At 40.3% G+C, this 26,608-nt stretch overlaps 1 protein-coding gene across 5 annotated transcripts in view; it reads right to left on the reverse strand.

The window, feature by feature from the left end:
- The window catches only part of ESRRG (estrogen related receptor gamma), a 468,749-nt gene that overhangs the window by 272,633 nt on the left and 169,508 nt on the right, over positions 1-26,608 (reverse strand). The window contains exon 2 of one of the 5 annotated variants that reach the window (XM_034764591.1): positions 6,066-6,221. The exons of the other annotated variants lie outside the window; for them this stretch is intronic. Coding sequence (XP_034620482.1) covers positions 6,066-6,100 — 35 coding nt within the window. The 5' untranslated portion in view covers positions 6,101-6,221. The remainder of the gene's footprint in view (positions 1-6,065; positions 6,222-26,608) is intronic. 5 annotated transcript variants of the gene reach the window in all.

Genomic DNA, 26,608 nt, shown 5'->3' on the forward strand with positions numbered 1-26,608 from the left:
CAGCCCATATCTAACAAATAAGCCCTGCACAGTTTGGTCAGAAGAGCTGGAGTCTCTGATGAACAGTTCATGGAGTTCTTCACTCATATCCTGCATGGGAAAAATCAGTCCCTATTGGGACATCTTTGATTTTGCAAGCTGCTCTGTCTCTCTAAAGGGTAACAGCAAAGAACAAAGATTTCATGTATTGCTGTTTATGAGAGACTCAGTTCTGCCAATCAAACCTTGCACAGAGTGCAACTCACCTTCACTTCAGGGTTTAACTGCCTTGACTTTAATAGGTAACTACTCATAATTTGTATCCACCTATTTGTAAGCATGAGCCTGTGCAAATGAGAGACTTGCTTAATAAACTTCCCTACCCTTCAATAAATAACTTAATGAAGTGCCTGGGCTTCAAGCCCTTGAATGAAGAATGGTATTGTGGGGTTAAGCGGTATGTAATGTACAGAAGCAATGGTGAGGTAGCTTAGTTGTCATCATGAAGACAAGTGGTAGGCATTGTGGGAAGCATGTAAATAGCTTAAAAGCCTCTTGGTATCAGCAAGTTTCTTTCCTTCTCCCTTTCTCTATTAACGGACATGAAAAATTCCCACTGAAATGGGTATTTTCCAAGTATTAGATTTGAAAATATGTCTGAGCTATGGCTACATGACCTCTTAGAACTGAGTCCATGTAACAAGTAACAAAATATCACTACATTCAAAGTTTTCTGAAGTCCTGCCACCTAGATCCAGCCCAGCCTTATTTTCCTTTGATTTTCTCAAGCAAGAAAGGATACTAAAAAGTAAACATTACTGAATTAGCACATTCCAGCAAAAAGGAGAACAAAATATTGTGGCACAAATAAATACTAAGTCTGGCAATAATCTGAAAGAATACCAGTCTTCCATGGTACTCTTGATAACTAGTCACTTTTGTCCCCTGGATAAATAAGCACCTGGGCTAGTAACCTGACTCCCTCTTTTCATGTTATTTGCAGCATGAAAATTGTGTTTGAATGTAAGCAATGATGAGAAAGTCCTGACCAAAGAATATAAAATGAAGGCTCAAGTATGTTGGAGGCCACTAGGGTAGATCCTTTTCAGACTCCAGTAAGAGATTTCTTACTATTGGGTAAGACACTCTGTCTGGGTAGAGTAGACTATCAGTGAGTTTCTCTATTTGTTTATATAAATGGGCCAATGCCTTTTGAAGCACTTCAGAGCACTTAACTAAAGCAAACAAGCACTTGAACTTTAAATATCTAACAAGAGGAGCTATTGACAAGTATAACTTTACTTCGTTAATCTTAATATCATTGGGAACTTTAATTCATACAGTTTTACAGCGCTACATGAAGCAACACACTAGGCTCTTATCTCAGCTTAGGCTCCACATACAAGACTCACAATAGATCAAAACAGAACTGCAGCTGCTTGTTCCCTTTTAATTTCTTCTTCTCTTTTTTTTTTTTTTAAAAAACACGCCCCCTTCACTTTTTCATGCATGACATCCCTGGACCCACGTTAATGTCAACAGAGCTATTCCTTGTTTTGAAATCGGATTCTTTGGTGGTAAAATTGCTTTTTCCCTTTCTCTCTAAATGATACAGAATGTGTATGTTCCTAGATGGCAATCCTAGATACAACTGAACAGATTTTTGATAAGTACAAGCATCTCCAAAATTAATTTTGAAGGCATTATGCTATTGCAAGTCAGTACTTTTATTTCTGAAAATATTACAATATAATTTGTTTTTTGCCCAAGTTATGCTGATCATATCTAATGTTAAAATATGGCCTAAGGTTTCTCTTCTCTCTTATACTAGAGTACCTCAGGGTTATTCCTGAACTATACAGCCATAAATGAAAAGAGAACTTGGCCCTACACGTGAAATTTTTCAATTGTTGAATTCCTGGTTACCTGTGGATTTTTAACCATGATCTAGATAGGTAAAAATTTGGTAAAAATTATGCTATCAATTCCCAATGGGTGGATAAGGCTCTGAGAGTGAGCTACATTACAAAAATACATGGTCAATGTTCAACAAATAGATAGTCACATTTCTAGGGCTGCACTTGAGTGTGTTTTATTAGTTTCTAAGTGCTTCCCTTTGGGTTTACAAACACATAAGAAACTCCCTAGGTATTGCCTTATCTACAATTACAATGATCACCTTCCTGCCCCAGATTAATACAATCTGAGACACATACATTTCTGCTGAGAAATCAGCCTCCCAATGGATAATCTGAAAGATTATTCTATTGTCTTGGACAATATTTTTTAAAAATTGCACATACTCCAAATAGGTCATATATCATGCATCTTCTCAGCTGGACACTGTCAAATCAGGTTTACTATCACAAAGGATTGTATTCCAAAATGAAACAGTAGGGATTTCTGCATGTTGTGGCATGGCCATTGCTGATTTTTAGCCATAGAACCCCGCCAAGATAGACCATGTCAATGCAAGTAGGTGACAGCCAAAACCTGGTGCGTGAGACCCATCTTTCAATTCCAAAACAAGTATACATCATTCCTCATAATCCTACAAATCCCTTCTCAAATTGTGGATAAGGCTGTGGGAGTGGGAAATTTCCTTCTGGCTTTGTTCTCTCATGTGCAGTGTTCATAAGATACTTAAAGCAAACTAATTGAAGCAGCCTTTGCTTGTCTCTAAATATTGCAGTTTCAAAGGAAGCTGGTCAATGATTATTCGGCTACATTTTGGAGTTCATTTGGGTGCACTGAAATTTCATAATGCTAGTCTGAGTGATACAGTTTTCCTTTAAGTGACAGTAGGGTGGTCATTAATGTATATTTATTTGGTTCTTCAGACTTCAATTAGTTCAGTGCATACAGAATAGTAGAAACAACAGGAGTGGTTTATTATGGTATTCATGCTCCTCTTGAGTCAAATGCTTAGGGTTCTGCCATCTGAAATGAAGAAGACATGGCTACCTGGAATAGAGATGGACCCAAACCATAAAGTCTGGATATAAATCACAACTTTCCCAGAGTTCAAGGGCTTTCAGATCTGACCATATACGTCTTAAAAGAAGAGAGGGTCAGGAAGGAGGAAGAGTTAGCTGCAAAGAGCTTGGATCTAGTATTCTGGTACTGGCCTATCTCTAACCTGAGGTAAAAGCACAATTGGTAATCAGTCCTGAAGAATATAAGCTTCAGTGTTTCAGCCTACAAAAACCTTTTTTAAAGCCAAGAACATGTTGATCCAAGAGTAGAATTTCAACCTTTGAAATGACAAAATATGGTTTTTCTGTTAGTATTTTAGGGCAACACCTGATGTCTGGTCAAATGTCTTGCTAGTTCCGTTAAAAAAAAAAAAAGCATTTAAGAGTGTGAACTTTCAGTGATAAAATATAGGTCTAGGCACAATTGCTGAAGAAAATAGCTTTTGAAATTCTCTGATACTCTAAGTTATAATTGGGTTTTAATGCATAAAATGGCTGAGTAATTTAAATGTTTGGAAAAGAAAACAGTCCTTCCCAGAGTTTATGGAGTGGTAAGCCTATTTCTTATAACGATTAACTGTGAATCATCATTCCAGACATGAGCATCTACTAACATATGCTCCATACAACTGATGCTGTAGAGTGACAGTTTTACCAAATTAACATTTAAGGGTCCAACTCTGATCTAAATCTGTTTTTACACTGGTGCAACTCCACTGATTTTTGTGGAATTACTCCAAACTCACACTGGTAAATAGCAAGTGAGATCAGACTAGGCCCTTTTCGTATCTGCCTTTAACACATCTGGGGAATGAAAATAGAAATGTATATATAGATGGAATGAGTGAGTATATATCACAACACTCCCACTGGAGATTGAAAGCAAAAAGAAAATCGATAGTATCAGAAAAATAATCTAAATAGTCATTAATAAAAATGTTGTAAGTAGCAAATACATACTAAAAGGAAAGTGAGATGAAGTAGGTACAGGACATAATGTGTGCCTTTGGGTAATAGTAACGTCCCAAATGACACAGAATTCTAAAGCACACATACAACAAAAGATACTATAATAGAGTTTGGAATACACTGCAAGCAGGCAACAAGAGCCAATTTGGAAAGCTCTCCAAGATCCTGTGATTTTGAGTGCACTTAAGTAAAGAGAAGAGAGAAAAATAAAAAGTTCAGAATAGATGGGTTAAGAGAGAAAAAGAAGGGCAAAGACAGAGTGAGTGGGACCAAAAAAAGAGAGATCTTTTTGTATGTATTTATACTGCAGCCATCAACCAGGTATTGGAGCACCTTACAAAATTGCAAAGATCCACATGCAGTTTTAACATCCTGCATTTCTGGGGGGTCTACCTCTTTTTAAAAAAATAAATGGCAATTTTTGTTTTTTAAACTTTAAATGGTTTATTATTTATGATTATATTCATTATTGTGAGAGGTTAAAGATGAGACTTGCATTTTATGGGGAAGATGTTTGAGATCTGAGGAAACCATGGGTCAGTGTCTGAAAAATCTCCACCTCCCACACTAATGTGTCTCAGCTTTGTAGGCAACAGTCCCATTGTGCCTGCAAACAGACCTATTGTGGTATAGGCTGGCCATAGGGAGGAAGAGATAGTACATCAGCACCATGGATTCCGGGGTTAAAAGACGAGGATCAGAACCTTCTCTTCTATCCGTATTCAATGACAAACTGACAAGAAGCTAAGAAAAAGACTTCATAAATCATGACAAGGGACCCAAAATTTATGTTTACACAGCACCTTGCTATCATAGGTCACAATCTTGCGACTGGAGCAACACGGATAGACACCCCTCCCCGATGCCCACCCGGGACCCCAATTAAATTCATAACAGTTCTGTGCGACTGCAGGGGTCAGTTCAGGCAGAGCAGCTTCCAAAACAGGTATCATAGCCGACTTATTTCACATGCTCTTGTTAGGTTCTTCCCCGCTACATAGTCTTCTTCAGTGCAGGTATTTACCCCCTTCAGTCATTCTTAAGCATGTGAATTAAGTCCAGATGAGCAAGAAAATACAGCTTGGTAGGATGGAAACTCTCTCCTTAGCTTATGTTGGTATGGACGGTAACCTCTGAGCAGGAGGGGATCTAATGTGATATTTACAGGTGGCATAAACACAAAATTTCAGCTGTGCTCTGAATTTCTCTATATTTGTGGGTTTAAAATCAGACACTAAGCATTACCTTAATGGTTCAAGGGTTTTTCCCCTTCCATTTGTTTGTTTGTTTGTTTTGTTTGAGAATTAATAAAAACAAATCACCAAAGGTACTGCAGCAATGGAGACCAATTTACCTGATTCTTTGCAGAGCAGCTAAAGGACATAAAATTATTGTTTTTCTATACTGCCAGCTCTGTTCTAAACATTATGTTGTCAGAACTGTCTTCATTCCCGTAAAACCCTACATGTGAACACCCCTATTGTAGCATTTTCGTATTCTAACTACTTGTCTAAACACAATTACTTATCCAGGTAAAAAGAATCTCAATGTTCTTCAAAGTGACATTAAAGTATGAGATCATTTTTTTGTTCTGAAGACATTTCCCTCTACAAAAGCCATCTTATTGAGCAACCAAATATTTTAGCTTTTCGGGCCTGATCCAAAACACATCAACTCGAATGAATCAGGACCATAACAAATAACTCCCCTTTCAATGCATTGTGATACCTGCTTGGTAACTTCTAGGACTTCAACCAATCACCATGGTTGGCAGGCTCAGGGTTTTCAACAGTAATTGTCCCGTCTTAATGTTTCTTCTATATAACTTATTGCAAGATTAAAACATCTACAAGTCCGTGATTAGTGACTAAATTTTTTTGACAAGGGCTGATAACCAAAACACATGATCTGAACACCCCAAACTCTTAGGAAGTTCATGATCTGAATCCAGATGTAAACACATTAGCTGGGACCCATATTTAATATTTGTATGTTTCTATGAAGCAATATATTTGAGAGAAGGAAGCAAAGTAAATGTTCCTGGTTCTAATCATTCCACCCCCCACCCCCAGTGGCTCATTTGTGCATGTTTCACCAGACACTTGCAGGCCAGAGGGAAATGACTCCCCTTCATGAACTCACCATCCTTTTCTAGTCACATTCACTATGCATTGCATTAGAAAAGATCGGAACGGTGTTTAAATATTTTGGTGGGTTTTGTTATGGCCAGATCGCTCACTTCCTCTGGGACACACAAAGCCTCCTCTGGCAATGAAACAGCCAAAATGTCAGCAAATCCTATAGAACAGAAAACGGTCTGTCAATGTAAGGCCTAAATGAATCTCCATTTAAAAAAAAAAAAAAAAAAAGCAACATCCACTTTTTATTAACATTTTTTTCACCCTCTAGAAACTTTTTAACAGCATTACAATGTATTCATCACAAGGTGCTATTAGAGCTCAGCTCACTTCAAGTGTTACCAATTCATGGACAGATTAGAGGGCACATTAATAACATAGTTAATATGAAGTGTTTAGAGCCTTTACGTCGGTGACAAATACGACTCAACCAAATTTCCTGACCATTGAGGCCACGGAGGAACAATTTGGTAGATTTCATCAACAGTTCTAATTATGTTCCTGTCAAGTCGAGAACAAAGTAATCCATAACTGGGGGGCTGCTCAGAGACAGTGGCACACAAGAGTAATTTATGCCCAAGACACAGGGCCCTTTCTGTAGTTAGTCTGCACAACGCTTGACTAACAAGTGGGTTCAAAAAGGAATTTATTAGGGAAAACACAGTCCTCTAGCGCTGAGTGGCTTGTCAGGTGTAAGCTTATGAGGAGTTATGAGGTAAAGACTTCTAGTAAGTCTTGTTTATACAAGCATCTGGAGTTCATGCTCTCCGCAGCCTCTGTAACTGCATGTTGTAAGATGTAGGATTTCAGCCCTGGACTTTTCCTTGACTGCTCATATAGTTAAAGCCACCTCTCTGTAGAGGGATTGTGAGAGACTTTAAATATGACAAAAGAATCGATAAATATGATGGTGAAGTGAAGATTCCACCTACATGTTATTTTCTTTTAAAAGAACATTTCAATCTTTAGGATGTCATCATCAACATTGCAGAGGCTAAATATTGAAGAGACCCTTTTATGATTCTATAAATAACAGACTAATGAAACATGCATAGGAATTATTAGTAACAGTAAACTGAAATGTCACAATACACTGTGCATGTTTCATGCTGCAGCTGCACTAGAGACAGACTGAGAAAAGGAAGGGGGAGAAAAGAAGGGGGAGAAGCTGTCATGTAATTTTGAGTCATTTTCCACTGTGATCTATATTGGGATGCAGCTTCCATTCTTTCAAACAGGGTAATTTTATATATGACATTCTTGTTACTTTTTGCAAAAAAGGTAAAAATGCCTCCCTAGTGCTAGGAAACGGATTAAGGCTAGAAACACGCCATCGGAGTTGGCGATCTTTGTTAGCAATAAGTTGTTAGTAAAAATAAAGCGATATTTTAAAAACTAAAATTAAGAACAATACTTGAAAATATGGTGGAAACCAAAACTAAGAGCATTAGCAAAAAAGTACATTAAAAAAATCCTTGCAAAACTATCTAATTCACAATAATTTCTGCTTAGTGAATCTTAAAACAGAGCTCTCTGTAGGCTACTGTGAGTGTGCATTGTGGCCACCAGTTTTAGGTCTTTCTTTAAAAAGAGAGGAAAACATTCAAAGCTTCAAAAACTGTGTCCTCTTTGATAGTGGAATAAATAGACTTATAAAATAGCTGCCAATCTGATCAGAGAAACAATGCTGTTTAATGGCCTGAACACAGGCCTAGGAACTGCACAGTTCTAATCCTACTCCAGACACTGACTCAGTAAGTGGCCTTGGGAGAGAGTCACTTGCTGTCTCAATTTCTCCAGCTGTAAAATGGGGATAACAATACTTTCCCTGACTGCCAGGAGTGCTGCAAATATTCAAGCTTTGGCTCAGTTGTGTTAATATGCAGAAACATGTATTGATACAAGGTCTTTGGCTTGGCAGCCATGTTGCCCACCCTGTCTACTGAATTTTCTGTGCTATTTCAATACTATCTCCTCAACACTAGTAAAATTTTGGCACAAGTTAAGATCAGTGATATCTGTGAAACATTAAAAAGAAAAGAAAAAAGCACTCTATTATCTAGCCAACTTCATTCTTTTGTGCTCAGTTTTACTAGCATGCATCACCTGGACCCGTACTTTCTTCCATTTCGTTTTGGGCAATTTCCCAGCAACTGCTGAATAAAACGCTACTTAGTCTCTTAAACCAGAAACGGGGGTTGAATTATTATTTTCACTTATTCAGCACTTTCCGTTAGAGAAAGTCAAAGCACTTCACAAACATTAGGGGCTTAAGCCTCACAATAAAAACTCATGAAACGGGGAGAAGTTTAACTACAGTGGACTGGAGGATGACCATTCTGTTCCACAGGAACATCTGAGGTTCTCGGATTTGTTTTCACTCTACACTGAAACAAAAATGAAACCTTTCAAATGTTTTCATGAAAAAAGATGTGTGTCAAAATGCCCGTTTTCAAACTGAAAAGCTAATGTTTTCGATTCGGAAAGATGCATTCAAATGTCCCAGTGAGAGGCTGTGGGAAGCCTGGTGTTAGGGCACCTGTCTCTGTTGTAGGGAACCCAAATACAAGGTCCTGCTGTAACACAGAGATTTTTACCCCAGCTCACTCTGATTCAGGCAGAGCAGGAACTTGAACCTCTGTCGCCCTAACCACCAAGCTATGAGTGTGAATGTTAGGGCTTGTCTACATTACCCACTGGATCAATGTTAGCGATTGATCCAGCGGGGGTCGATTTATTGCGTCTAGTTTAGCGCTCTCCCGTCGAGTCCGGTACTCCACTGGGGCGAGAGGCGCAAGCTGAGTCGACGGGAGAGGGTCAGCCATCGACTTATTGCAGTGAAGACACCGCAATAAGTAGATCTAAATACGTTCACTTCAGCTATGTTATTCATGTAGTTGAAGTTGCGTAATTTAGATCGCTCTCTCCCCTCCCCCAGAGTGTAGACCAGGCCTGAGTCACTTGGTCTCACATCCCACTATCTCATCTCTCCCTGACCCCTCAACACACACACACACACACACACACACACACACTCCCTCCCTCTCCAGCCCCGTTTCAAAAATGTCTAGTTGAAACTGGTATCAGAGGGGTAGCCGTGTTAGTCTGAATCTGTAAAAAGCAACAGAGGGTCCTGTGGCACCTTTGAGACTAACAGAAGTATTGGGAGCATAAGCTTTCGTGGGTAAGAACCTCACTTCTTCAGATGCAAGTTGAAACTGAAACATTTCAGCTAAACATTTTGGCTTTGCTGAAATTTCATTTCAATTGAAAATGTTCCAAAGGGCTCCAACTTTAACCAGATGGGGAAACAGAGGAAAAGTGATGTTAAATCACACTGGATTCTGAAGCAGAGGCATGAGCCACACACTGATTTTAGAAGTTCCCAGCCTTGTGCTTTAGCGACAAGACCACCCTTCCTCTCCCAGTGAGCTGTCATGCTGCCTCGTGCTTACGTTACAGAACACATTTTAACGAAAGTGTGGCAGAAGCGTGATGATCCCATTAAGTTTCTAACATCTAATACCTTGTGAATGAGAGCCGGAAAACTCATTTAGTGCTTTATCAAATCTCTAGTTTGTATGTAGAGCATAAACTGGCTACATTTGCTAATAGGGCAGATTGACCCATCCCATATATTATCAAAACTCATCAAAGTCTGCTGGAGGACATAGCTACAGCCACTCATTATCCTTTGCATTAGCTCCCTCACTAGCACCTCTACCAATATATTTTCCTGTAATACAACTGTCTTGATTGAGCAGAGAAATCAGCAATTTGGAACATTACAGCAGTTAGAGAGAGATAACAGGACTAGACCCATAATGGTATCCTGCCTCCCCATTCAATCTGCTGTTATTGGGTGTAAACTGAAGCCTGCAGTGCTAGATTTACACTGCAGTTATCCATTGCTGGGCCCTGGAGATTCATATCATTAATTAGATCCATATTTTATTCATTCAGATTATTTCCCCAAAATTTATTAAATACATGAGGGGGGCAAGGAGAAAACAAAGACTTACAGGAACTCCTTAAAATTTATGCCACGGTGTGTTTTTCAGACAAATGATAGCTTATAAAATGACAACATATAATTTAATAACCAGAAAAACTGGATGATGGAATTAGCTTAGTTGTAACAATGCAAGTGCAAACATCATTATAAGTTTAGATGCTGTACAGTCCTATTACTGAATATGTGATATTTATTGTCTTATCCAGGACACTGTACAATTTTTGGTTATAATCTTGAGGAATAGTGTTCTGTGTGTCTGGAATCACACATCCTACATGCCTGGCTCCTGTGTGTCCATAGGTGCTCTGGGGCTGGAGCACCCACAGAAAAACAATAGTGGGTGCTCAGCACCCATGAGCAGTCCCAAGGATCAGTGCCTCCCCCTCCCCCCAGAGCCTCCCACCCACTGGCGGCCCTGCTGATCAGCTCCTTACGCTTCCTCCCCGCGCCTCCCACCCGCCATGGATTAGCTGTTCAGCAGCATGCAGGAGGCGCCGGGGGGGAGGAGCAGCCAGGGCAGGAAGAGGTGGGGAGTGGTCAGGAAGAGTCAGGGTGGGGGTGGGAGCTGGGCCTGGGGTGGAACAGGGATGGGAAGAGGCAGGGCGTGGGTGGGGAGTTGGAGGAAGGGATGGAGTATGGCTGGGGCCTGGGGTGCAGCGGGGGTCGAGCACCCCCTGGGATTTGAGTAAGTCAGTGCCTATGTGTGTGTCTGATATCACGTGACATATTTCTGTCACATTTTTACTATTCTTTGCACTCCGCTCCCCCCCCACACACACACACATACACAGTTCCATGTATAGTCCATTGCACAACGGGCTAGGGGTGTGACCAGGTTTATTCTTCTTCCTCCAAAGCATCAGATACCAGCCATTACCAAAATGTAGGATGCCAGAACTGATGGTCTAACCCACTGCAGCAAATCCTATGTTCCGATTACCAAATTTCCTTCAATAAGGTTTGATAGAGACATGGGTCACATAACACAGCCTCCTATGCCTCAGGTAGATTTGGATACCATGAAGAGCTATTGTACACAGAACACTTGCTGACCTATTATCCTCATTTTGTGACCTGTAGTGCCAGCTACCAGTAGGGGCAAGTCCAGGTCCAGATAGGTAGGGCTATAAAGCTTCAAAATAACACCAGGATGTATCATCTTTCAAAGACGATTTACATCAAACCACAGCCATTCAGTGGAGTTGTGGGGGAGAGGCACATCTACCTTTGTAGATGTGAATGTACTAGATAATAAAATACAATGGCATCTCTAGTAATATTCCAGCCACTTGTCATTTAATTCTGTAGTCTCACTGGTTAGAGTTTAGCACTGTCAAAATGTTTCTGGTTACTTTGAAGTTATGCATAAGACAGCAATACCTACTTTCTCAGGTAGGATGGCCACTTGTTAATTCTGGTCACAAATCTCTTTCAATACCAACACCAGTAATAATACATTTTGAGGATCATTGGCAGGTTTTACCTGGTGATTCCAGAGCTCACTACTAAATCACATTAATGTCCAATCCCTGTTGATTAGAAAAATATTCAAAAAAACTGCTCAATTCCCATTTGGTGGTTTAGCACCACAAATTCCAGCAGCCAGGGAAGGTAGCTTTCTGTTGGTTAAAACTTCTGACAAGTAAAATTCAATATGGAGAGAATAAAATAAGAAAGAAATTAAAGTGCTCTCTCACCAGTGAGTTAAAACCCAGCAGCTGTAAGTCATTGAATTTAACTGCACATCTTTTGAGGGGTTTTTTCTGTTTTTATTTCTGAAATCACAGGAACTACCCAGCCTAGCAGGACTGTAATCACTCAGCAGGAACCTGGCACAAGCACAATACAACCACCAGCCAGGTGGCAGGAAAATGAAGGAAATCTCTCTCTCCCTCCCTCTATGTTGTTTAAAAGGGGCTCGGCGTGAACGAATCTTCCCGGTAGTCACCAACAATTTCTTATTCTTTCCGAGCAATCATCAATTTCAGCATCAAGTGGTTCAGTAGATCTACAACTGGTAGTGGCAGCAGAGTAAGCCCAGCATGCAAACATTTTGGCTAATTTAAAACACTTGTGCTGCCGAATCAAACATGACAAGACAACAGTAAAAAGAGAGGCTATTATTCCAAATGAAAGCCGGCGGATAGCTGAAATTGGTTTGAGTGGCAGAGACAAAAGATGTGGAAGGAGCAGGGACAACCAAGAATGATAATCCCAGATCTCTCTCTCTCTCTCTCTCTCTCTCTCTCTCTCTCTCACACACACACACACACACACACACACATCATCACAAGGAGGGAAAAGGTAACATTTCCAAGTTCTACAGCCAAGCAGACAAAATGCACTTAAAAGGGATACAAAATAAATTGATACATGATAAAACATTTGCCCCATGGGTAAAGAGATACTTAACTTACAAGAGATGTAACCCTTTCGATAGAAAAACGAACACTCAGAACACTAAAGCTGTCATTTCCTACCTGAATTAATGTCCTGTTGCCCAACGTTCATTACCATAAGGTGGAGGAGTCAGAAGCACTGATTTAGGATAGAGTAGCCTTAAATTGAAAATAAGATGTTGTGGGCTATTTTTGAATGCCTGCTAAATCCACATATCTCACCAAGTTCCCAGATCTCAAAGAGCTGGGAGGGAGGGAAAGTGGAGAGCAAGGGAATTAATTTGGAAAGGCATTTGGAAAACCACAAGCAGACTGATGATGTTCAGAGCCACAAACCCCGGTGATGGCTTACAGCACACAGAATGATGACCTATGGGATCATTGGAGAGCAAACGAGTTGTCTTTTGCAAGATTAACAATTTAAAAGTGCTGAAATTAATTTTGTTTAATAGCTGTGGGTGCAGACTCCTTACAAAGTAGGTTGCAAGGTCAGCAAGCCTCCTAAAGCCTTTTAAAATGCAGCTTTTTATAGGGACAGGAGATTTAGGGTGACTCAGGGCTTACAGACCTGAAAAGTATAAAAAGTGTAAAAGGTCAGCTCCTACCACTTCCCAGATCTTGGGTAAACATATTTGTTTGGTCCCATTCTATGACACACATTTACTGATCCATTCAAGACTATTTTAGCATATATGGGTTTCAAATGGTAGGGGAGGTGACAGGGAGACAGTGTGAGAGATGACACATAAAAGAAGTACTAAAACCAGATAGAAGAACCAGACTAACCAGTATCTAGCAAGTTCCTCTGCATCACACAGGAATGTGCTTACTTGCACTGGATGGGAGGGGAGCAAAGGGTAGGATGAGGGAAGGCAAGGGAAGGAGAAAGGGAATACTCACATCCTTTTCATCTTTCAAAAGTAGTTCATTCATGATTCACATCAGCCTGCTTCTATGAGACTGGTACAGCATAAATCACTGCACTATACAAAGTGTTTAAAGCAACAGCCGGACTTAACTCTGAAACCAAACTCAGCCATTTCAAACATACTTGCTAAGCTTCACACACATCTGACTCCACATATGTATGTGCCACCACTCAGAGAAAGAATGAAAATATACAATATATAACTCTAATATATAAACATTATAGGCCTACTTTTTGAGCACAGCATCCAGCAAACCACAGAAGGAGAGCTCAAACTGTGTGCCACTGCAGGCACTAATAATTGTGCCTGTGATTCTTCCACCATTGGAGGCCAGGAGTTTGGAATGACTGTATTCCTTATTCAGCATTGTCTTGCAAATTATTCAGGGGAGAGCCAAGTTGTGTAAAAACGTGGGCATAAGAATTTGAGCAAGATTCCTATTGCACGAAGCTGTGCGTCCTCAGTGTAAAAACTACCGCTAAATCCATCTGAAAAGGGATCTAACAGGATGGAAGCACTCAGCTGTCTGCACTGGACAGTCACAAACATGTCTCCTCAACATAGTATGGCAAGCCAGGTAAGAATCTGATCTAACAAGATGGATACAGCGTGGCAGGCCTGGTTTCATCAGGCAATCATGTCTTAACCTTTCCTCCAACATAAAGGGGAAGGCAGAGCTTGCTCTTTGGAAGAAAAGAAAAAGATATAAAATGTAGGGCCTCTAATCTGAAAGCTTTTTGATACACACAGTATATCCGGGAACACCCAGACTTATGGAGTAAAGAAACCATTCTGACCTTAAGCTTAAAAGGTAGGTGGGAACGTTTTTTGGTGTAAGAGAGATGCAGGCATTAGAGAAAGGTGTTGTAGCATACAATGAGAATGAGTTGTGATGGTTTCTTTAGACTGAAGAGGCCATTTCCTGACAATGAGGTAACTTGCTGATCATTAGAGAAGACGGAATTAATTCTGCTGCAAGTTTCTGTCTGACAGTGGCCAGAGCAGATGCACCAGCCATTTTTCTCTACCTGTCCCAGTGGGAGTTAGAACAAAGGAAAACGAGACTCACAGAAATACTGAAGACTCCACAAGGAAATCGTTTTCGATACATATTCAGACTGCTACAGAACACCATGTGCTGTTAACTGACACATGCTTCTGTATACAATATTTTTGCTCTCTTTTTGTCTTAAAGTTGAATTCATATCCTCACAGAGCAGTTCAAGGAAACCCCAGTTCACAGCTCAGCAAGGCACTGCTTAAAAGGCAAGCCTGATTCAGGTCCTTAGGGCATCTCATCCATCCTGTGTATGGATGGCATTCACCACCAAGGGACCCCATTAGGAAGGAAGGGCAAACTGAAATCCTAACCCAAAGCAGTCTGAAACGGAGCACCAGCGTACTGGTACAGCAGCGATGGATGAGATTCCATTTGTCTTCAAAAGCATGGGAAGCCAATATATCTACTTCATCACAAACTCAACTTTCCTTTCCAACCTTGTAGTGTACTTAAAGCAAGAAACGTAGATTGGCTTTCTATCTGGAGATGCAGCAGAAGGGAAATGTGACCCAAGACTCCAATTAAATAAATTGTAAGCAACACACTTACAATGTAACCCCATGCCACAGACCACCCTGAGATACACTGACTGTGTGTAAAATCAGTTGTCCAGGAAGGCTTTGCCACAAGCTACAAAACACCTTCATACAGTGGAATAATACTCAAAAGCTTCTTATTCTAGTGCAAAACCTGCTGGTAAATGCTGCTTCTATACAAGTGCTATGGATATTAGAGTTTCCACAAATACTCCAAACGGTTTAGCTTCTCCTTTATTGTCATACCACAGCCACAATAGCTATTTAACTGGTTTTGAGAGAGATGTTCTAGTTCTGGAGAATCTGGGCCAAATACACTCCTGGTGTAAAGTGAAACCACAACTTTATTGGCTTCAAAGCAAACAGCTACTTCACATAGACCCAAAACTGACAAAGAGCAGGACCTGAGACTCATGTTGACCAGTGCAAGATATATGGTAAATAAATCCTTAATGATCTGTAATCTTATTATCAACAAGTCACCTGGTCTGGATCCCAGAAACCTGGCTGGCTGATGATACAGGCCTGGGGTTGGCTTACCTCATTCCTTTCCTCCCCTGCTCCCCACCTCTTACCACAAACCCAGAAGTACATATCTGGATGTAACATATCCATTCCATTTCTTTCTGCGGTCAAACGCAGAAAACACACTCAGATCAAAATTCTCTGATTGCATTCACCAAATGTGCATGTCCAGAGAGCTGACTAACCTGGGCATTAACACTATCAAACCTCAGACGCTAAGGTTTCCCAGCTCACAGTAACACTGCCTAACGTACGATAAACCTCATACAAATCTTGTAGATAGCTTCAACAATCATTCAGATGATGCCTCTGATAAGATAGGATTTCTCACGGGTAATCTACCTTACTCGTAGGACTGCACGTAAACATAAGAAATGCAAGAACCATTCTCCTCAGCTGGTCAGCCCACTTCCTCCTCGAGGTGGAAACTCTCTCTACTGCAAGACAAGAAAAAAGCCACCTCCATAGTCTGGCCAGAAAACTCTTGGATCTTGCCAAATTCCAAAAAACGTACTTACAGAAAACTCTGCCCAAAAAGCAGACAGGAAAAAAGCAGGAAGGAATGAAATTTGAACTTCAGTGGCAAAAAAGGAGGTCTGATACTGACAGACTCAGACACAGATAATGCTGCCATAATGGAGGTAAAAGCAACCTACTTCTCCCCTGCCATGGAAACAGCAAAAACATACCCTACAGAACTCTTCTGGACCACTCTTCTGGAGAGAGTTCCTGAGAACATCTGTCTACATCACAGAAATTACCACCACAACTGGGACTAGTAGGCAGCCTTGCTGGCAGCCCCAGGAAATATGTCAAGGACTGATAAGGCATGGATAGTGAACGAACCCCTTACCCTTAGTCTCTGTTTACTTTTGAAAAAACAGTCACGATTAAGTGTCAAACATGGGAGCACCCCTCAAACTTGTGTTAAAAATGGTTGTTCCAATGATGTGATCAGGGTCAAATGTACTCAGTGTTCATTGTGGCAAAGCACCAGGGTACCCTTCTACTGGGTATTTAACAACCTTTGCTGCAATGGACTTTGGACTCAGTTGACTATGTCCATACAAGTGGGAAAAATGCTTTCAGCATCTGGGGGTGGGGGAGATTGGGAAGAGGACTGGCGCAGAAAAATCACATACTTACAAATGGTCCCTCCAGGTCAGACTGGAGGCATATTGGTAAGGCCGTACAGGGAAGGATACGCTGCCACTGCCTGTCCTGCACCAGCTCTGGGGATAAAGGACCTGATCCAAAGTGCACTGAAAATCAGTGTAAGTCTTTTCATTAGTTTCAATGGGCTTTAGATCTGATCCAAAACAGACGATGTCCAAATCCACTGTTGTTACTTGAGCACCAACATTTACTAAATATATTCAGCAAATTAATCAAAGTGAGGAGTTTTATTAAAACTCCATTCAGCAAACAAACAGGTGTGAGAAGAGGAAGCAGCACCCCAACACACACAATCCTGAAGGAAATATACAGTCCAAGATGAAAACAGCAAAGTGAAGACTGGGGAAAAAAAAATGTAGAATTTATTTTCTCTCAGGCAAAGATAGGCGCAACTGTCTGCAGGGACTGAAGCAACTCCATTACAACTGCAGGCAGTACAAGAAGTTGTTCCCCTTTACCCCTTTTTCATAAAGAGACAAAGAGTGAAGACTTTGGGAACTTGATTTTATTTGAGGAACAAGACAATGTATCTCCAATAGTGTCTTACAAAATATTCCATCAGCCGAAGTATGAGGTAGGTCGGAGACAGACTAACTTTTCCAAGGTATTAAATTAAAAGATGTTGAATTAAGTTAAACGCCCCACATTGAATTGACATTTCCCTTTTTTAATGCAAGCTAAGATTGATGAAAAATACCACTTATCTACATTAAGGGTCAAAATATCCAGCAAAAGAAGCCTCTGGTTCAACGCGTCAGAGCAAAGTCAGTCTTACATAATCCGAGGACCAGGACGCGGATCACATTCTGATGATCCAATTAATGGTGGGATACTTTGCAATCAGCCAGGAAGCAAGGCCCCTAACAGATTGTGGGGCTGTAACATCAATTTCTTAAGTGCATTTAAAGGATTACAAATGTTAGTCCTGGCTTGAGATTGAAACACCTATTGAGGTGCTCTGAACCACATTACAGTAATTGGGTACCTGAATTAATGCCATTTCTTCTGATGGGTGAGTTGAAATACATTGGAATTAAGGGTTTCTTTTGCTGTATTTCACTTTCCGCTTTTTTTTTCCCTCCTCAGAACATAAATCTGAGGCACAATATCTCTTTTTATCCAGAGTGCTTTAATTACAGCCCTGAGGCACCTGAGTACTGTCCTAATTTTACCTTCCCCATTGTTTGGGTGCATTTTACATTTGTGCTTATTATCTTACTATGCAGCGATATTAAGATGAAACTGAAATTATTTTTTCCTGAAAGAAAAAAAAAATAGTACTGAGAGAGAAAGGGGGGGGGGGGAAACCCTCTTCCCTCTCCCATTCCCCCCTCCACTATGTAAACCTCTTTATGCATGCACCAGATACCATGTGCAGTGTTTTACACCTCTAGAGAGCTAGAACTAGGGCTGCCTCAATTAGTCTTCTATTCCTTCTGAGGTCAGTTCAAGTAAAGGTCTCAATCATATCAAACTGGAAAGAATGCTAACTATCTGGATATTTCAGACCATACGGAGTTTGAGTTAAGGAGCTTTTTAAAACAAGCAGCTGGTTCCAAGTGCATTCGCTGAATATACAGCACAGAGCTGTCTGCACAGAGGCTAAACTCATACACACCTGCCCCCCCCCCCCCTTGGAACAATTAAAATCTAAACTATGTTAGGATATTGTTCCCAAGGTTTATGTTTGGACTTTTAAACGTGTGTCCAACTATGTTAACGTACAATGTGTAGGGTACAATAGATGTGTGTTCCTATCTTCTATAATATGAGTTTTGCAAGAAGTGTTAAACATTAGGAATCTGGACCATTTCTTTGCCTGCTTATACAGCATATATTCACATCACGAGCCCAAGTAGCGCTTTCCCTGTAGTAGGTAACTGTGAAGTATGTTATCATGTTATAAAGATCCCATCTTAAAAAAGAGAAGTAGTGTGGTATTATAAGCATTCCAAAGGCCATTGTGTATATTTAATATGGCCAATTACAGCACATAAATACAAATTTTGATGGTATCAAAGGCCATCAGATACCGTACTGTATTAGTAATTCAATTATAAATTGTGATTTCATCATAACTTCTGGTTTAATTTAATTTTGCTTAAGATAACTGTAAACAGAAAAAAATATATACAGCTTTTTATCTTTATTCCCGGTTAAGAGGAAATCTTAGTCCATGCGTGAGGGAGTTCAGGAAGCACAATGATTTAACTGCAGTATGAATGAGACACATTCTGATTCTAAGAGACACATTCAGACTTGCAAGAAAAAGTAGTTTGCATAGTTGTCTCATTCCTTTTCTACAGAATGAAAATAAATGTTTTGTTTCCCATCAAATTAGAAATACTAGGGTTGGGAGAGATCTTTATGAGTCATCTAAGTATAACCTCTGTAGCAGCTGGATAGTTTTCAATATTCCTTAGCATACATTTCCTACAGTGGGCATCCTTAGAATTTAGTGATACTACTTTAGAAAGCATCACTAAATCCTATTTTCTCTTTATAAACCATCCTTTTCATAGGAGGTGTTTAATTAGAGGATAGTAACTGCTTATATGTAAAGGCCTTTTAGTGAAGTAGGGCATCAGGGTGGGGAGGAGGCGGGGGGGAGGGGAGAAGTGTCTTACAGACCTTACAAATCCAGATCCACATTTCCTAGCAGTTTTTGACTCATTAGATTGCTCTGGTTGAAATGATTTACATACAGATAATTAAAGCGCAAACCCCAAGGACTAGTTAGCTGTTTAGCAGTGTATACATTTTATATAACCATTTCCATACATCTAGTTTTAAATTCATTAACAAAAATTAATTGCTACCGAGTGCTCTACATCGCACAGCATGTTGCTGCGATATGCTTGCTAAATTACCCCTTTCTATCACTCCTCCAGTGATCTTATAGACAGTTAAACTTTGCAGTCCTGAAAATGTTGCCTACCAATTTGTGGCAATGCTCATATTTACTATATTTACTATGAATCACTGCTTGCACTTCAGAAAATATTTGCCTCTGTTTCGTGTACCTCGGTAACGTTTCATTAGCATGGAATAATAAAAGGCATGGGCTTCCCCCGCTCCCCCCCCTTCTTCCTTTAGACAAGACAGTGTGATGGCCTGAAGACTCTACCTTTGAAGGCATTAACAACGAGGGCTTCAAAATGCCCAGAAACAGCATATTTTACTAAACTCTCATTTAGGGACTGATCCAAAGCCTGTTAAAGACACAGGGAGACTTCCGGCAGTCTTCAGTGGACTTTGGATCAGACCCTTAGGTTTTTTAAGTGTTCACTGCACTTCATGGTACTGAATATAAATATGTTGCTATTTTTGCAGTATATTCAGCATGAAGTTTCTAATGGTGAAGTGTTGGTGTTTTTCTTACTTATTGTATGAAAAATAATGACCTTTCCTATAAACATGTCCCAGAATTAGGCTAGTATTTTATAGGCACATTTGAATGAGTTCAGAATTTTGGGGGGGGGTAAAGTGGTCTCTTATTTTTAAGCAACATTTAAGGGTAAAATAATAATAATCTCTGCACACTCTTTCCATCAGATTTCACCAATATTTACAGTGTACACCTCAGGTTTGAAAAGAGCCAGGGAGAACTAATTCATTGTTTACACTTGGAATCCTAGGTGGCCCAGTCCCATAAGGGTAGTACAATGCACTGTATCTTTCCGTTCTTAGTACTTATCTTAATCTTAATAACTAGCCAGACAACTGACTCCAGAGTCCTGGGCTTATCGACTGGAATTCGTCACATGCACACAAGAGAAGACAAGAAATGCATTATATAACAATGCCATACAAATCATTATCTTTTAATATTTAAAAGTATGTATTCAAAGACTGATATGAAACCATTTTTGTTGAACTCAATTCCACTGGTTATTATTAAATTTGATAGCAAATGAACAAAAATACACTTGTTACATATTTATCTGCAAAAGAGTTTATTTGCAACAGATCAAAAGGCTTCTTCTTATTGCATTTTAGTTACTGCTATCAAAAACAATCTGTTTTTAAACATGCTTTGATATGGGAAGATTATTTTGAAAACAGGTTAATAAGAAAAAAAAACCCATGTCTCTGAAGTACCGAGAAATACCCACAGCGTGAATAAAAAGTCTATTGTATCCCCATCATAAGGCTGCAACATGATTTCTTCTGTTAAAGTTTATAGATATAAACAGCAAAGCTATCGCTACTGTACTTACCATAATCTCAGATCATGTCAAGGTTTAAAAATAGGATGCGGAACTTCGTTTCAACTGCACAAAATGGCATCTTGTACAGCACTAAATTCATGACATTTCTTAACGGGGAGCAAGGACTCCTCATTAGCATGTTTAAAAACATTTCAGTTTGACATCCTGGGTAAATAAAAATGTTGTGGGGTGCACTTAGCTTTCCCTTATAACCTTTCTGAGCATATAAATTTAACCGTGACATTTCACCACTACATACAAGACACTGTTACATGCATGAAGTCAGGTATTTTATGTTCAGTTCCAAGTCAAAAGCAGGGATTTTTGCCTGTGCATGCCAGGTAATGCACACATTTTCTAGAGTTGGTGCTGAGCCACAAATGGCAGAATCGGGGATTTGGTACAGGCCCATTTCTAAAATACGCAAGTGCACATGCTAAAACAGAACCATGCAAAGCGTTTGTCTCTAATTATTAAAGAAACAGAAGTCATCCTCAATTCCTATTCAAAATGCAGCCTCGTACTTGCAGTGGTTCACTCAGACAGTGTCCATGTACACAGCTGTCCAAAGGAATATTTTGAAAAATTTTCTGCTTCAGACAGATATCTATAAAGTGGCAGTAGTTTGTGTTATACTTTGACATATCAGGGGTACAAGCAGAATTTTCCTAGGGGATCCAAAGTTCCCCTCCCCGCCCCTCCTCACCCAGCCCCACACTCTGTACCCAGACCCACGCTCTCCTCCCTGCATCAAGCACCACTCACACACTCCTTCTGCTGCACCACATTCAGCCCCATGCTCTTTTTCTCACATTGCCCTGCACCCAGCTCCAAGGTGTCCCCCTTCACCAACCCCATGGTATCCCTGCCTCACACCCAGCCCTAAGCTCTTACCTGGAGAAGTCGTCCGGCTGAAGAGTACTATGCTCACCAAGGGACAGGCAGTTCTGGGAATCCCAACCTCTGCCTCCTCTTGCATCCCTGCTTTCCCAAGAAGCACCAAAAACCCAGATCCAATCCTTCCACCCTCCTGGGCACTGGGAATTTCTGGTGCCCCCTGCCCTGCTTCTCTATGGGAGGCTGGAGGTGCCCAGTCTCCATAGGCACCAGAAGGACTGGAAGGTTGGGAGGCCAAGCAGATGCACAGGGTTGCAGCGCTACTCAAATTTGGCCCAGCTGCCCCTCTGACCTAAGTCAGCGGCAGCCAAGCCAAATTTGAGTGAGTGGTTTTGCGATCTGGAACATGGGATCACAGCACCACTCAATTTTGGCCCAGCTAGGCCACCTCGCCTCCCCCCACCATTGTGCCCTGAGCCACAAGGAGTCACATGATATATTTCCTGTGTCCATGACTGGCCGAGTCTATCCCATATAATCAGCCACTAGGAGGGTGGTGAAGCACTGGAATGGGTTACCTAGGGAGGTGGTGGAATCTCCTTCCTTAGAGGTTTTTAAGGTCAGACTTGACAAAGCCCTGGCTGGGATGATTTAGTTGGGGGATTGGTCCTGCTTTGAGCAGGGGGTTGGACTAGATGACCTCCTGAGGTCCCTTCCAACCCTGATACTCTATGAAACCCTACTCAATAGAAGCATTCTCACTTGGTTTCTCAGGCAATAGGGATATGATTTAGAGCTGAGAAAGTCAGGAAGAAATACATTCTTCAAGCACTTGTGTTTGATTGTGTCCTGTAAATAGTGGCTTAGTGTGTTATTACCAGAACTGGACAACAATAGGTGTTAACAATTTAAGATAATATTATGAGACATTTAAGTTGTTTCCATTTGATACATTTTGAAATAGGACCATTTTTCAAGTTTTCTGAGGTCATTTTTACTAAAATTTTAATCACAACATTTTAACATGATTTTCCAAATTTGTCTTTACCAAAAAATTTTGTACGATGATGCAGTTTTTCAATAAATGAAAAAAAATTCAATAATTTTGATAATTTTGGCAACTTTTTGGTAAAAAAAAATAGCATGGAAGATTTCACCCCAAAATAGAAAAATTTCAAAAATGTTGAATTTTTTTTTTAAACCAATTTCTATTTTTGGAAACATTTCTCAATTCAAAATCTTTTTAGGTAAAAATGTTTGACATGCCTTTTTAATCCCTCCGTTTATCAGGAACTGCCTAAATATGTGTCAGATTCTGTCACCAGTACTCATGCTAAGTAGTACTAATAGCGCAATCATGGGACACCTTGAGTAGTAAGATATTACTCAACACCTTTTTAATAAAGACCAGTCTGGACACTCCCCCGATGTTTGTAGTTTACCCTGGATGGATTCGTAGAGTAAACTCCAAACCTTTGTAATCAATGTGGCAATCAAATAATGAGATGGAAAAAAACCCTGTAGACATATCCAATGTGAGCCAAGGTAACACAGCTAGCTGTATGTTCTGTCTCACATTAGTTTAGTCCACTTTCAGAAAGTGGAATTTCCCTGTGATCAGAATTCTTTGTATGATGCGTCAGCAGAGATACCTAGTCTGTATTTATGGTGGAGTCTTCTGTATTTTTACTCATGTAATAACTATAGGCCAGTTTTAGAAGGGAGGATTTGAGATCAGAGTTCTGCTGTGGCATCAGAGTTAGGCCTAGCTCCCTTTCCAGTTTCAGTGAGAGGACCTTGCTAGCGGGTTGGTAATGAGATCTGACCACAAAACAACTGGGCTTATTCACATGCATACCTTTCGATAAAAACGCTGTGTCTGTGAGCTCATACAAACTAGTTCTCCCACAAAAATGTATGAAACCACTTTGCCAGCATATCATTTGTGAATTCAGCCTGTTTCACATGCAACTCCGAAGGAGCTGCAGTGTTCTAGCTATAAAAACTTGTTGCTGCAGGTTCAGGCTTGCTAAAAGCGAGTAACAATGCCTTTCACTTTGTCAGAAACATGGTACTGTAAGGCTCCAGTTCTGTTTCATTTCTAATCAAAACTACTGAACAGTTCTATTAATTAATAAGTGCAAAATATTATGCGGCTGTTTCCTTCCAGCAATATCAATGTTATTTACTTACATTAATTCATTTAGTTAGCTTCACAACAGCCCTGTTATTACCTAGATAAATATTAGTTTCCCCATTTGTATATGGGGCTAATGAGTCTTAGAGAGATTATGCAAATACGGTGCATAAGTGATCTTAAAGTCCCATTCAAAGTCTATGGCAACGCCAGGGACAGAATGCAGATCTTCAGAACCCCAAGTGAGGCGGTGACTAGAATTTTGCCAGGAAGCTTAATACAGTTAATACAGGCCTGGAGAATTCTGGGAATTTCTGGTTGCATATGAACTTAATATTGTATGCACATGGCAAACCTCAAACTAATGATCACAGTCACCAATCTCCCTCCCATTCTTGCATGATGTGCAGGTTCCTGTGTATAGAAAAGAATGTGCAGGTGTTACCACCTGCAGATGTGGGGTGGACCCCTCTAATTCCAACCAGACCCACTTATAGATGAAAGTATTGAGTACCTGGTAATAGGTCAGACTCAGGAAGGGAAAGAGAAAGCAAAGGCTTACAAATCTAGTGAAAAAGAATAGACAGATAAGTTGGATAATATATAGAGATGGAATCGAAGCCACAATATTCAAATCTGGGTTGTGAATACCTAACATTTTAGGGTTGCTCAGATCCAGGGTTTCAGTTACATTCATTATAAAGATGGGGCCATTTGCAAAATTTGGATCTGAATCTATGTCTGGATTTCAAACACCCCTAATCTTTCTGAGTGTTCAGATCCAGAGTTTTTGGTTCAAGGCCATATCTAGAAATTAAGAAGATACATGAAGAAGGAGGAATTAATATTGGTGAAATTGGATTTTGAAAAGAATTCTGAGAAATCTGAGTTAGGGAAAAGGAAGTAGCTTTTGGTATAGCATCTTTTTATGCACAGGATCACACAAATGTATGCTGGGCCATTTGCACCATCTGCCACACAGGTGTAATTAGAGGAAGGAAGAGTAAACTTCAGAGACACCTATGTTTAAATGCTATTCACAAGGGAATACTGAATCCACTGGGAAAATACCTTGGAAACATAGTCTGGGTTCTAAGAAACCGCACGAGACTAGCTGTGAGGAAAAGCAACAGATGCAACTAATGCAATTTCATAGTCCTGCAGACTAATTCTGGTTTCTTTTCTGTAATTGAGGAAGAATAGGGTATTATGAAATGAACTGCTGGAACAAGACAAATGGCATTAGAAGAAACGATGACAAACGCAAGAAGAAAGTTCGCAGCAAATCACCCCTCTACTAAAAACTTTACCAATATGATACCTTATGTAAACAAAGGTTACAAATCACACTCCTTGGAACTAGGTGACCAGTTCAGTTAATAGTACAATGACTATGCAGGGAAGCAGCTAAAATAATGTGAGTCTGAACCTTCTGCTACTGAGTATTTGGTAACTGAAACCCTAAGAAGAAACTAGGAAAACTATTTGATATTATTGGGAGATACCAATTTAAGCCAATTTGGTGGAACAGCTAACTTTTAGGCTGCACACAGACTCCAGAAATAGCTCTGATTGGTGTGTCTGGCACAAACTTCCATTCCTAGCAACAACAACAAAAAAAACTTATTAAAAACAAAGTACTCCAGGACGTGATGCTATGAGGCTCCACATCTTGGTCCTTATCCTTATCCTTCAGGGCAGGTGCAGGGGGGCATGGATCAGCGTTCAGGTGGTGCTCCCCATCGGTACCCGGCCCCAGCCAGAGAAGCTAATGATCCAATCGTTGGACCAAATTTGGTGATGAATCCTGGTCACGTGCCACTTGAGGTACATTGTGCATACGCTAAGAAGAAGGGCAGGTGTATCTCAGGACACAGAATATCTCCAGATGACACCAGGAAGTTCAGAAGATACTAGGAACACAGAACAGCCATATTGGCACACGACTTGTAACAGCAACCGCACCTGCATTTCCAAATTCTGTAGAGTGTATAAATACATGCCAGCTTTTCCCAAGACCTGAGACTGATGAAGCCTATACAGGCAAATTAAGTTTGCATCTATATAGGTGGAAGAATACTTCTCTTGGGGAAGATCTAAAGATATCAGGAAGGACCACATACTACTATGGGAAATTAGAAGTCTGCATTTCTGTACTTGATTTTTGTATACACGCATATGACATTTTCAGCACTGCTGATGGTATCGTTACAGAGCAGACTGGAACTTGATTAGTCCAGTCAGTACAGAGTTGTTCTTTATTTTAGATGACAAATATGGAAATTTTTTAATACAATTAAATGCCTGCCCCTTTAACTTACACCTCAAGATCATGGTGACCCCAGGAGACAAGTAATTGAACTATTTCTCTCTATGATTCCTCTCAACGTATTTCTCTGCTTGCCCACTGGCTAACTGCAGTTACAAGCAGAAACACCAGTGTACCAAATATGCACAGATGTACCTATGCTGCTGCCAGTCCCATCAGCACAGCACACCATATATCAGTTGTTTGACTTAGGGCACAATAGGTGAGGAATTCAGGTGAGGCATACAGGAAGTCCACAGCATAGTTAAAGAAGCATATTTTTACTCGTACTACTCTTATTTCCTGGTAGCTTGTTCATGTACAGAATGCCTCGTTCACACATACTAGGAATCAGAAGAGAGTCTTCTTATTAGATTGTCCTTCAGTATTTCGGGGGGACCCATGGATGTCCAG

This window comes from Trachemys scripta, chromosome 3, assembly GCF_013100865.1.
Source record: "Trachemys scripta elegans isolate TJP31775 chromosome 3, CAS_Tse_1.0, whole genome shotgun sequence".
Classification (NCBI taxonomy): Eukaryota; Metazoa; Chordata; order Testudines; family Emydidae; genus Trachemys; species Trachemys scripta.